Below are 14,113 nucleotides of genomic sequence, written 5' to 3'. Positions count from 1 at the left end.
CTGTGTGAAGAATTGTCTGGTATATAACAGTTGTTATGTAGCATTTACTTTGTGTGGCCTCTGTGAGGCAATAATTTATTCTTGTTTATTTATTTACAATATGTCTATACCGCTCCCCATTCAAAATTTCAGAGCGGAGGAGAAAATAAAATAGAACCACATTAAAAGTACATTTTAAAAGAAACAAAGTGCAAAATAAACCCTGGCTGGTCGTTAAAGGAAGGCTTCCTGGAACAATGACATTTTCAAGAGGAGCCGGAAGGAATACAAAGTTGGTGCCTGCCTAACCTCCAGAGGCAGAGAATTCCATAATGTATCTGAGTAGGCCTGAAACCTTGTTTTTTTTAACCATCAAAAGCCTGTGTAGTAGTTGCAAAGTAACATTCTGAATAGGGAGAGACATTTGCTTTGAATATCGTCAAATTTTACCTGGATCAGGTAAAATTCAGTTCTGATTGGCTGGGGATTCTAGCGAGATGGAAAAGAACATTTTGGAAATGACAGCTAAGGTATGACAGTTGATGGTTGGTGTGGGGAGTGTTAAAAGAACTAGGAGAAAGCTGAGGATAAAAGCTAAGGTTTGAATATTAAGCTGTTCTTTTTCTTGCCGTAACTACATGTGGCTGGTGAAGATCAGGAGAAAGGAGCAGGTGATTGTGTTATGACAAGAGGCTGCCCTAATATTTTTCCAGAGGAAAATGCAGTCAGTAAAAAACCATATAAGCTGTCCAAGCAGCCAGATAGGGGAGCAACTTTCATGTCAGAGGAAACAGTATCCAGAAGCTGGACCTGGTTGTAATACTATTTGGCTGGGGTGGAGGTTTAGGGAATTTGGTCAAAGGTAAAATAAGTCCTAAGAGGATGGGTCCCCAACCTTTTTGGACCAGTGGGCACATTTGGGAGCTGGAGAAACTAATGGGGGCACCACCAGGTTAGGGAAGAGCAACACATCTGGAGAGCACCAGGTTGAGGAAGGCTGTAATGTATTCTGCTCAGAGCGCCGCAGAAGGCAGGATCCAAAGGCAAAATAAACTCACTTGCTAACCAGATAAAGCTGTGAAGAAGATGATTGGCTCCCTGTTTGAATTCTTATGTTTGTATTATTCAGAACATCTGGTACTGACTTTGTTGTTCATAGATATAAATTTAAAAGGATACCCATGAGCGCTTTCATTTTCCCCAATCTAAAAATGGCCCATTGCTTTCAAAAGAAAAGCGCCTAGAATCAGTTTTCCCCCTGCAGTGCTTTTTATAGGAGCTACTTGTTTTGTTACTTCGATTGCAGTTGCTATGTTGCTGCCACCCATGAACATTTCATTGAAGACTATAAAGGGCTTGGACAGATAAACAGTTCATTTAAGACTAAAGCGGCTTTGTCCTACCTACACAGTTTCTGAACTTACAGCAACACTAAGATGGCAGGGATTAGTAGAAATGCTCCCTTCCCAATACAGGCTGGTATTATAACACTTCTAGAACTACAAGGGTATGAATTGACCATAAAAATACATTTCACACTGATATTTATGCTATTTCTTTTCCCAGAGCACAGTGCAGTAACCAGTAATTTATAGAGTTGAAAAGCAAGTATCAATTAATTAGTACATTTATTACTTTGCTGCAGATCAAAATGTGATTTTTAATTGGATTTTAACTGGAGCCGAGTGCTGTGATTCTTTGGCACTGTTGGCTTTATTGTAAGCAAATAGTCAAGCAATTCATTTTAGACAATTTTCCAAACAGATTGTGTGGGCTATTCTCCCAGGAAAACTACACTGGCTGTGGGTGATGAGAGTTGTAGTCCAACACATCTGGAAGGCACCAGTTTGGGGTAGGGTGGTTTAGGTTCTTTTATTCCTCTTTTTAACTTTTGTATATTTCTATTCATAGGTTTTAAAGGTATATGTTTTAAATTTTGTAATACCGCCTTGAGGCCCAGCATTGGGCAAAAGATGGGATACAAATGAATATAATAATAAATAAATACCAATAAATAAATTTACTCAAATATTTACTCAAATAAATTTACTCAAATAAATAAATTTACTCTGAACACGCTGGAGCGTGTTCAGAGGAGGGCAACCAGGATGATAAGGGGTCTGGAAACAAAGCCCTATGAAGAGAGACTGAAGGAACTGGGCATGTTTAAGCCTGGAGAAGAGAAGATTGAGGGGAGACATGATAGCACTCTTCAAATACTTAAAAGGTTGTCACACAGAGGAGGGCCAGGATCTCTTCTCGATCCTCCCAGAGTGCAGGACACGGAATAACGGGCTCAAGTTAAAGGAAGACAGATTCCAGCTGGACATCAGGAAAAACTTCCTGACTGTTAGAGCAGTATGACAATGGAATCAGTTACCTAGGGAGGTTGTGGGCTCTCCCACACTAGAGGCATTCAAGAGGCAGCTGGACAAGCATCTGTCAGGGATGCTTTAGGGTGGATTCCTGCATTGAGCAGGGGGTTGGACTCGATGGCCTTGTAGGCCCCTTCCAACTCTGCTATTCTATGATTCTATGATTCTATGATTATTCAAAAGTTATCTGTTAAAGTCAAAGTTATTAAAATTAAAAGATGTTCTTTTTTGGAAGTTTTAGGATGGCACAAAACCTGAGCAGAGTTCTACATGCACTTCTTTAGAAGGAAATCACACCGACTAAAAAACATGGACTGGTATCTTAGTTTTGTATATTATCAGAAAAGTGAACTCCAAGAATCCTTAATGTTCAGTCAGTGAGGTATTAAGACCACTGTGGGCTATATCACCTGTTGCCCTGTGTGTCGCATATTTTGTATGAATATCAAGAGCTTATCAAGCGCTTATGTAAATTCAGCTTCAAGAGTAAAGCACTACACAAGTACTATATTTCTTCTAGAGTCAATGCTTATAATATCAGGTCTAAAATACTAACAAATTACTTAAACTTTTCTCTTTCACATACTGAACTAGGTGAATTTTACTCAAACGGATTTTAGAGTAGATACTGAAATACCAACATTTAGATACATCATCATCATCATACAAGAGGTCTTCCAGTTTAAGAAGAAATGAAATTAACCTTTTCTGCAGAGGCAAGAATTCCCCACGAACAGCTTGTGGGTGGCAGCAGGCCTGTCGCAGGCGCAACAAAGGGTACAGAATAGAAGCAACTGTCCTCCTATCCAAGCTGCTGAGTTTGAGAGACCAATCAGAAATCTTCCTGAGCTTTGCCAGCGCATCCTGGCAGCACACCTCATGCTGGCGATGATAAAAGTGCCTCTCCACGGGAGAAAAATGAAGCCAGTGTATCTCTTCTGTCTGAGCAGGGATCTGAATCTAACAATAAATGAAACAATAAATTTAATAACTAAAGGTTTAGGTAAAAACGTTGGCCACAAACATGTTCTTAGAACTTAAGTGTTTACTTGGTCAATCACGTCCTTCTTTGCTGACCTCCACATTATCTTGGCTATGAAGTTGTACAGAGGCTGTGTGTTTTTCCTGCAGTACGGGCGATACAGAAGCTGATCCCACCAATATTTCACCCAGTAAGGATCAGCTCCAAGGAAGAGTACTAATCCATACAAATCTGTGACAGAGGGAAAAACAGATTTTATGGCCTTTTAAATAAAAACCATTATATTCCAAAATGCATTCTACACTTACCCAAGAGTAAAATGCACTGTACATTAACATATCTTAATATCTAAGCCTATGCCTTCATGCTATCAGGAATGCAGCTAATAAGTGATTTTCACACACAGTCTTATGGAAAATAATGCCCATGGATGTAGAGCATTATCCCTGAACACAATTTCTTTTTCTCATGCGCATACACTCTTTGACATTAGCCATGTCTTTATTCTTCACTAAGTTCCAGGAAAAATATCAAACAGCTGGAGGACTTCCATTTCATGGTCATTCAAAGTATACTCCCTAATGAAGAGGAATGTTCAAAGCCATTTATTTAATAATTTACTTTTAACTATAGAATTGGGATTCAGTGAGGGAGTCTATGCAGGGAGGATGATCTGTTTCTTCATACTGACAATTTCAAGACAGGGAGCACTCTAACTGAGATGGCACTTGAAAACGTTACATAAGATGTGCATGCTTTCAAATACAGATGCTATATTTAGTTTTGAACAATAAGAGGAATTAGTTTAAAATGAGTTGAAGATTGAAGCCAATCACTGTCAGGATCCTAACTGCCACAGACGTAGTTTCATGGACCCAATGTGCTTGACGGTAGACCATGATAATATCCCCACATCACACTTTTTTTTTGTGATGGGAAGGCAAGGTCCTTCCAAAACAATTTGCAATGCAACATCATGTTCTTCAAAGGAAAAAAAAAAGCCCTCGGACACATCTAAAATAGCCCTTTAGATCCTGGCCAATATCTAAAATGTTTCCTAACATTCTGTATGGGAAGGCCTTGAGAGATACGTACATGCCGTTCCAGTCCTAACATATATTGAACAAACTGAAATTTAATGCTGCAAGACAAAGATGTTCATGATTTATAAGACCAGGGATCAGGGAATGGAGTTCAACCCATTTTAGATGGGGTAGTACACCACTTGAAGAATCAAGCTCATACTTCAGAACCTTGGCTGTAAGCCTGGATGCACAGGTTACAGCTAAGTCACAAGTGTGTTTTCACAGCTTTTGCTAGAGCACTAACTGCATCCTTTCCTTGAGATTTGGCCATGGTAACACATACCCTAGTTAGTTTTTATTTGGACTATTCCAATGTGCTCTATATGAGGCTGCCTTTGAAAAGTGTTCAGAAACGGCATCTGGCCCAGAATACTGCAGCTCAATTGCTAACTGGAGTTGTTTATAGAGAGCATGGACAAGTGCATTGGTTTCCAGTCCATTTCTGAGGCCAATTCATAGTGCTGATTTTTACTTTTAAAGCCCTGAGCAGCTTAGGATCGAGATGCATGAAGAACTACCTGATAAAATATGAATCTTCACAGGCATTAAGATCTGCCAGTGAGGCTTTCTTTTGTGTCCCAATGTTAGAGGTCCATTTGGTGGGAGCATAAGGCCCTTGTAGTGATCAGTACCAGAGAATTCCTTCTTTCATGAGTTTCATCTTACCCCCCACTTTGATGGCATTCCGAGGGAGGGATAGAGGGGGAAGGCAAAAACATGTCCCCCCTTGATTTCAGCTTATCATTGTGCTGATTTTATTTGATGCTTTCTGCTGCTAATAAAAGTGGTTAGTCCTGCCTTTATTTTTAGTACTTTTTTCTTAGGTGTATTTTATTATGTATTTTAATGTATTTTTATTTGTTTAACAGTAAGCCTCTGAATTCTAGTTGCTGGGAATCACGACTGGGAGGATTACTGTGCTCACATCCTGCTTGCAGGCTTCCCAAAACATCTGGTGGGAACAGAATGCTGGACTAGATAGACTTTGATTTGATCTAGCAGGGATCTTTTTCTATTCCTACTGTGATGCATTTTCTTTATATTGTTAACCATCTTGAGCAGTATTCTCATGGATAAGTAGGAAAAATATATTGCTTATGTAAAATGTGTAAAATGAAGCTTGTACTACAATATGCTTGATGCTATATTCCTCAAGACTATAACACATTTATTGATACAAGGAAAAGATTAGCTATATCGTTCACCTTCCAATCCTCGCTGCACTGGTGTACCACTGACACACCACCGATTGATTCCACTCAAACGGAGAGCCATTTCTGCAGCCTAATAAAAGAGGACAGAAAATACAATGAAAGACCATGGCAATTAGGAACAACCTCATGGTAAGTCCAAGAACTTGGCAGTAGACAGAGTTGCAATACTAGTGTTTAGACACCCCCATTTTAACGCTTTCCAAATATACCTCCTACATTAAAGTAATTTTGAGTTAAGCACCAAGAATTAATACCAAAGTGATCTGTGAAGAATAACATTTAGAATTTGACTAGATCGGAGTTGGCAGAAGATAGACTAGAATCTACTGACAGATCTCTGGGTTATTTGCAGAGATCACACCAAGAGTTTCTGATTCCTAATTGTTTAACAACATCAACAACTACCAAAAAGCTTTCCCTCACTATGGGAGCAAACCTATCCATGTTTAGATGGGTAAAGAAGTCCTACAAACTCCCAGCAATCCCTGCCCAATATGACTGGCTGGAGAATGTTCAGAGTTTCCATTCCTAGAGACTAGAAAGTCTTCCCACCTTTCTATTTCAGTCCTATAGAGCCCAGATAGTAGGAAGTGCCCCAGTGAAACATTTTCACTAGAACATTCCTACAGGTTGCATGGTCCATACTGCTGTAGTTTGTACAAAAGATAAAGAAAGGAACTATATAGAGTGAGTATGATTGCAATTAAACAACATAAATATAGTGTGTTTTATAAAACAACAATTACATTTGTTGTAGCCAATGGAATAATTATTATTTGTTTTGAACATTATAAATATAGTGTGTTTATCCCATTTCATTGCTTCAGCAAAATCAGCAAAGCCAAAAATTCATTGATACAAGATTTCTTACTCAAAGAGCACCTGAATTCTTCATATGGCCTATAATACCCTTCTTAAAAACCACTCATGAGCCTTCCAAAAAACCTCAAACCACAGATTTTCCTGGGGTTGTTTTGCGTTTTTCTAATTGCCCCAAACAAAGCTGTGATGAAAAAAGTGTTAACAGCATCTATGTATTATCTCTAAAACAGAGATAATAGTAATTCATATACAGACCTTCAAGTTCCTTTCTTCATTTTTTGTACAGACTGAGTTTTGGGAATCTTCTCCTTTGTATTATCGTGTCCCATACTGCTGCAGGTCAACTATGTGAATAGGGAATTTGATGTGGGCGGAGGGGGTGGAGAGACCCTGAAGACCTGGGCAACAGAAACTGAAGTACGATAATAGCACTCAATTTCTCCCCAATAGAGCCTTTGCCCTACTTAGCTCCCTATCCTTCATTTTACCTGCATCTTACTACCTACACTCTACCTTGTAGAGTGTACAAAGGCCCTTACACATCTACAGAACAAATACATGAAAGCTTCCATTTTCACAGCTTCCATTTTTTCCTTGGTCCTTCTTTTCTTTGAAACCCCAACATTTCTACACACTGATTTGTTTCGCATGACTTGACAACCTGCCATGGGCAGCCACCCACGGTGGGTTGTCATGTTGTCCGAACCTGGCAAAGCAATTTTATTGTGGGTTGCTGGGATTGCCTACAGAGCCGCCTGGCAAGAGTGGCAAAAAAGCCCTTGCCGTTCTTTGGAATCACATCAGTGCCATCTCCAGCCTCCTTCACCTGTGACTGCCCTTCCACTTTGGAGGGATTGCCACCTGTTCGCCACTTTTTTTAACAGAAGTTTTTCGGTGCTTCAGGATTACGTAAATGTGTTCATAAACTTTTAGTAATTATTTCCACCACCACCATTCTTTCACAAGTGTGCAAGAACACAATTTTGCCTGTCCGATATGTGTAGTCTTGCTTTATCGATGTCCTTGGATTGTCAATGGAAGCATTGAAGTGGAGTAGGTAACATACAAGGAAATTGACAAGGCGAGATAGCAGATAGGCTAAATTGTGCACAGTTGACAAGGACTGGGGGGCGGGGGGGAGGAAATACTACTAAGGGAGAGAAGGAACAGTTTTGCACAGTTGAGAAGCACTGAAACAGTGTGTGTATGTGGGGGGAGTAAGGGCACCAATAGGGGTGGGGACAACAGTATTACCCACTTGGAAATGTAATCTTCTCACTTTTAAGTTTTGAACTGACACTTGTCAGAGTCCTCCTCCCATTCAACACATCCCCAAGTCTCCAGCAAGTTCAGAAATGGGAGATATTGGCTCCCCACCTCTTTGGTGTGAACCCACCTGTCATTCCCTCAAGTCCCTACTTCCCAGACCAGTGGATCTAAGCTTCCCCTTCCTTCTCTCAACCAGCCTGCTTGCCTCTAAGCTACCTCTTCTCGAATTCCAGTATTGTATGGGCTCATTTTTCCTCTGCTTTTTGCTCTATCTGCACACATGACATACGGCTCCTCCTCAACTTTTGTAAACAACAACCACCCCAGCCAAACTGACCATTCAGCTATCTGAATTGAGTGAGGATCTACAGAGATATACTCCACATGTGGGTGTGTTGAATGTAACACATACAAAATATCACATTTTAAATAACCAAACTATAAATGCATGTGGTATCACCTGGTGACAATTTTCTTCAAGGTCGTTAATTATTTGATAGCCAATATTGATAGCATGTCCCCCCTACAAACCATAAATACTATTTTTAAAGTCAATGCAGACAGTTTTACAACTTCTAGACCCAAGGGCAGACACTGTACCTCTTTAGATAGGCATTAAAACAGAAGAACATCTTGCTTTAAACCATGAAGTAGTGTAAAAGACATGATGACCTAGTTCTTTAATCTGTCAGAATGCATTATGTTAAGTGACTGTTTTGAAAAGAACTGTGCTTAATAGCATGTCAAATTCCAGCAGCAAAAATATTTAGTGCAAACATCTCCAAGTAAGAAAAGATGATTAGTCAGTTCTGAAGGATGAACTACAAGAGCAAATTTACAAGCCTACTTGTTAAAGGGTAAAAACATAGGTTCATCCATCTGTTTTTAAGCTTAATATCTTTCATGTTCAATAAAGGTATACTCATGAGACTCTCCCTTACCTTTGCAGTGGTGCATTCTACCATTTGTGCTTCATCCAGGCATATTCTCCACCACTCCACAGCTACCAAAGGGCTTGGGATGGCCATATAACGCTTCTGGTTCCGGAAACGGCGTCCATCTTCACTATTGCTGTGAGGAATGTCCACATAGTTCAGCTCACTACGAAGGACATCATATGTGGTGATCACTACTTCCTGCTCTGCCAAGATGTGAGGCTGCAAGAAGCCATGTTTCTTCACTCCTTGATAAACCTGCATGGATTTGTGCATAAAGCATGTGAGAACAAACACTGACAATTAAGAGATTTCCTAGGACTGAAAAGAAATAACCCACTGAGAAATTGAGCACTAGGTGACAACTTTGCAATTTAGCTTCCTGGAGTTTAAAAATGTTATTTTTGTACTGCTGATGTGTTCTACTTTGCCTTGATCTTCATGACAGAAAAGACTACTACATCAACAAACAACTTTAGAAAAAAAAGATTTACAAGGAAGTTTGAGGACATACCATTAACCTAGATAGATTATTCTTAATGTAACCTGTGACTAAGATAAAAAAGACATGAACAGAACTGACTCAAGAAAAAATAATAATCTTACAACCTTCCAAAAGTCTTAATATTAATAAAATCACAAAACACCACATAACTCCACTTTAACACCCTAAAGGGAGTTAATGAATGAGCTAGTATAATATATCAACTGATCCACTGTGGTTGTTGAGATTTACTAGTAAATCTGAGAAATTGACTCACATTTTAATTTTGAAATTTTATACCCAGGCCAGGGTAAATATCACTTTTTCCCTATAAATGATGTTTATGAGGATACAATTTGTGGTTTACTGATAAATGTTAAAATGTCTCTTCAGGATTACTATCAATATAAAAATGTACCAAATTGTGGACACTGATTGCTCCTTATACAAGTTATTATCCACAAAGAAATACATCCTCACTCTACCCCACTTAATAACTTTGGGTGCTGTTCATCATTCAGGATGCCAACACACTATCTGAACAGCAAGTCTCATAATACACTTCTCTTGTACTAGTTTTTTCTTACCAATACTCGAAGGGAAGATGATCTCACATGCCTGTTAATCTCATCAACCCACTGGTGGCAGATAGAACTTGGAGAGATTATCAGAGTTGCTCCTGTAGGAACTGGTTTCATTGCTACAAGGCAATGGGGACAGTAAAAGGGTTTGATCTTTAGATTTTCTTCTTTATAATTCACACACTCAGCATGTTGCCACAGGTGGCAGTTCAGGCATTGCACACGTGCCTTATAGTCAGCCAAGCCAAGCTCACCACAGATGCATTCAAAACGGTAATCAGAAGTATTGAATGGAAAAATGGAACCAGGATGTTGTCTAAAAATATTAGCATGTTCTTGGGAGGTTGGAGAATGGCCTTGTAAGACATCCTGCTGTTCTTCAGCCTCATCTGTATTTTTAGGAACATCAGTATTAGAATGTGTTTCCTCTTTGGAAATTAGCACATTGCCTTTCAAGTCAGCAGGTTTAGGCTGAGGATCTTCTTCCGTTTTCCAACTCTTACGATCCAATTTTGATTTGCTATTGTCTTTGCTTGCTGCACAGTAATCATGCTCTTCTGCTGTGATGTCTACTGCCAGAGGTAATGTAAGAACATTCGTTGAGCATGTGCCCCTATCTCCCAATTCTTTGGTTTCATTCTTATGATCTGGCAAGTTTTTCTTCTGAACTCTATCTGAAGTTCTTGTTTTCTAGAGATAAAAAAAACTGAACTTAATTTATGAAGGAGAAAAAGCAAAAGCAACAACCCAGACTAATTATCTACTCTAACCCCTGACTCTGGAAGAGCATGAAGAAAGGGGAGCTGGGAAAATCCCAATGTTCATGTTCTATTCCATGATGAACATCTGGATCACAACCTTTGTAAAGTTTAGAGTGTGGGCAGAGGATGACACTGGATTGAAATATACACCTTTAAGTTACTGAGGACACTTTGAAACTCCCTTAAAAGAAAAGGTTTGTGCAACAAAGATGTTAAAATACATTCTCTTCTTTCTCAGTATTCCACTAGAAATTGTCAGTGTTGTTCTTCTCCAACTCAGCCCCAGTCTAACATTGGGGGGGGGGGGACACACTCTCAATTACATTGCAACACTTTTATGATTCATTAAACAGTACACTATGCCTAAGAACTCTCTTTCCCATTATAAAAGTACTTCACCCTCAGCCACTGGAGTTTATACCCACTTCTGAATTTTCTAAATTACGCGCAGTTATTTCACCCATTAAATGGCTCCGATATGGCTACGAAGATTTATCTGACTGAAAACTTTGGTACTATGGCCTTTGAAGGAGGTGGTAGGAAACCTCCAAGAGGGAATTCAGGTAGGATTTCCTATGCAGCTGTTCCCACATGAATTCTGTCGACTCCCATTCAATGGACATAGCTTTTCCCTCTTCATCCACAGCTATTCCTCAAATCATTCCCAATACAGGAGACAGCACATATTTAAACCTAAACTACTCCTTTTATGAAAAAATCCCCATTTCCGAACTTACCTGTTTCTTGGATTTATTACAAAATTTCTGTTCCTTGTAGTTTCTGCCCAATTTGAAAGAACCAGCAAGTCCATGGCCTTTGACTTGTTCCACTACCTTCTCTGCAATTAATTTTTCCAGGGTCTTTTTAAGAATCCGACGGCTTCTCTGTATGTCATACTTGTATATGGCATGGACATACTTAAAAATTGCTACTATAGATGCTCCCTTCTTTACATTCATTTCTTTTATAGCAGTTAAAAGCATCACTCGCAAACCTGTATGAAGGAATGAACAGCTTCAATAAAAAGAGATTGTAAAATACTTAAGATTTCACTGAGACACTAATGCACCAGTGGCTTTTCTTTGTAAATGACATTTTATGAAGATCCATTTCTAAATCAATTCTACAAAACAAGTTAAACTGGTAATATAAGACAATTCAAGAAAACTATTGCAATATTTTAATTATTCTGAAATTTGCGTAATCATAATCCTTCAATTACCATTTTGGTATGCAATCAATTTAGGACCTGATGTGAAAACCATCGTTATCATATATTAAAAGCTACAGATCAATAAACAGAGGTAACATTTTGAGGCTCAGTAATAAATGCTTTGTTCGTTTCTATGTTTCTAAGGAAGTTTTCAGGATGAGAATAGCTCTTCTCCCTCACCCCCATCACCTTTGATCAAATGTAAGGGTTCAATGCCTTTTTCAGACAATTTACTCAACATAGTCCCCTAATGGCTTGAGACATTTGAATATGTTTTCTCCCCAGGCATGGGAAACATACCAATGTCTACGCATCAGAGTAAAATGTAGTATGTACAATGCTAACATGTGGGATCTGGCTACTTGACACATGAAATGCCAAAGTCCCAAACCGGCACTGAATTACATAGATCTGTAAGCTATTTTGTATCAATCTGTGCAATTCTTTACTTCATATGCAACTGTAAGTGTATTTTTCACAGGAAATATGTGGTGACTGAATTGGTTTTAAGAGTACAGAGGACAGTAAGAAACAGAAGCAGAGAATATGCAAGTATGGTACAGTATTGTCGTATGGCAAATAAATATTGGCCCAGTCCAAAGAACTATGCAATAAGATCTTTAGACATTCTGTTCTCAAGAGCAGCTTCCAACACTTCTCATCTATAGATTCTATTTAGGGTCACATAATGGGCGATGTATTTAGGGTAAATTTACCAGTGAAGATTAAGATTTAAGTCATAAGTGGTGGTCCCACATAGACCTACTGTCCGATTCGAGTCCACCAGGGGAAGAACCTTCAGTGTGGTCAATCCCATCCGATGGAATTCCCTGCCTCTGGAGGTCTGCAGGCACCAACTTTGTATTCCTTCCAGCACCTCCTGAAAATGTCATTGTTCCAGGAAGCCTTCCCTTAATGACCAGCTGCAGTTTTATTGCAATTTTGTTTCTTTTAAAAATGTATTTTTAATATGTTTTTATTCTTTTTTCCGATTTGACCACTGCTCTGAAATTCTTGAGTGGGAAGTGGTATATAAATATAAATAAATAAATAAATAAATAAATAAATAAATAAGTGTAAACAATATATTTTTGAAAGGAGGGGCCGACAGGCTTCCAGAACTAACTCTTTTATATCAGCAGAGCAAAGTTCTTCTTATCATTACTTCTGGCAAATTAAACCTGTTGGAGAATACTTACTAGGATACTGCACTTTTTCTTTTAATTTATGTTCCATTTTCTTTATGTTTTTCTTTTTACTTCCTTCAGTAGGTTGTGGTGGAACAAAGAAGTTTACCAAAAAACCCTGAGGTATAAATTTTAACAATGTCAGATACATATTTAGCCATAATGCTAACCTGCTTCATAGTCTTTATAACAACATATCTTAAAACAGGCATGCCAAGAATATCCACATAACTATTTGCCCACCAATTTTAACAAAACACATAAGGGTTTAGGATGGTGTTGTAAGGACTGCTGTGACAATACAACATAAAACAATAAAGTTCTGCTGACAATGTAGGATTAACACTGGTAAAAAAAAAGATATACTAGCAGAAGTGAAAGACCAAGGTTTAAAGACACTTGAAGAAAGATGTTGCTTTGCAAAGATATTGAGAAAAACTGACATTTTCAGTGTATAATTCTAAGACTTAGTGAGCATCATGATTATTGTGACTGTAAGAAAATAAACTCTCAAAGACAGACAGGAGTCACCTCAGGTAAGACCAACTCCTTCCCTGTTGTTTGCAACCTACCAACAAATAGACAGAGGCATCCTTCCTCTGAACATGGAGGTTTTATTTGGCTGTTGATAGACTTAGGATCCATGACTGAAGAAAGAAATGTGCTCCCAAACTGTGTCTATTTATCCTCCTTCAAAGCTTTCTTGGCTAGTGACCACTGTTACATGGTGCAATAATACATTTCTAACTTAATTGCATTGTGTGCAATACTTGTCTGCCCTCAATTTACTGAGAATTGATTTGATTTGGGTAACTTCAAGTTCAAAAGCTGAGAGAGAGAAAAAAAAATCGGCCCACGTTTTCCATTCATAACAAAGTAGTCCAACCTTGATACTTTTTAGTGCCCTTTTCTGCACATTTTCCAGTAATATGGTATTTATTTATTTATTTATTTATTACATTTCTATACCGCCCAATAGCCGGAGCTCTCTGGGCGGTTCTCATCTGCTATGAGAATTGCATACTGTATTACAAATGCAGCTGCACCATAGATTTATATAAGGGCATTATTAGCAGAAGTCCAAGTATACTTTGACCAGATTGTCCTATCCAGTTTGTTGAACATCTCAAATAACTGCAAGGCAGGATTTCCCTTTGAAGAAGCTGTGCTGAGCTTTTCCTCAACAAGCCTTGTTTTTATGAAGCATACAGAAAGTTTCTAAGGCT

General features: G+C 38.6%; 1 protein-coding gene across 2 annotated transcripts in view; it reads right to left on the bottom strand.

The window, feature by feature from the left end:
* The window catches only part of SHPRH (SNF2 histone linker PHD RING helicase), a 55,028-nt gene that overhangs the window by 27,696 nt on the left and 13,219 nt on the right, over positions 1–14,113 (bottom strand). For both annotated transcript variants that reach the window (XM_063124576.1, XM_063124577.1), the window contains exons 7-13: positions 12,900–13,005; positions 11,225–11,481; positions 9,733–10,416; positions 8,668–8,919; positions 5,627–5,705; positions 3,404–3,567; positions 3,058–3,314 (exon numbers count right to left, since the gene is read on the bottom strand). In XM_063124576.1, coding sequence (XP_062980646.1) covers positions 3,058–3,314; positions 3,404–3,567; positions 5,627–5,705; positions 8,668–8,919; positions 9,733–10,416; positions 11,225–11,481; positions 12,900–13,005 — 1,799 coding nt within the window. The remainder of the gene's footprint in view (positions 1–3,057; positions 3,315–3,403; positions 3,568–5,626; positions 5,706–8,667; positions 8,920–9,732; positions 10,417–11,224; positions 11,482–12,899; positions 13,006–14,113) is intronic.

The sequence above is a fragment of the Elgaria multicarinata genome, chromosome 4, assembly GCF_023053635.1.
Source record: "Elgaria multicarinata webbii isolate HBS135686 ecotype San Diego chromosome 4, rElgMul1.1.pri, whole genome shotgun sequence".
In the NCBI taxonomy this organism is placed as follows: Eukaryota; Metazoa; Chordata; class Lepidosauria; order Squamata; family Anguidae; genus Elgaria; species Elgaria multicarinata.
This window is presented reverse-complemented; position numbering and strand designations above follow the sequence as displayed.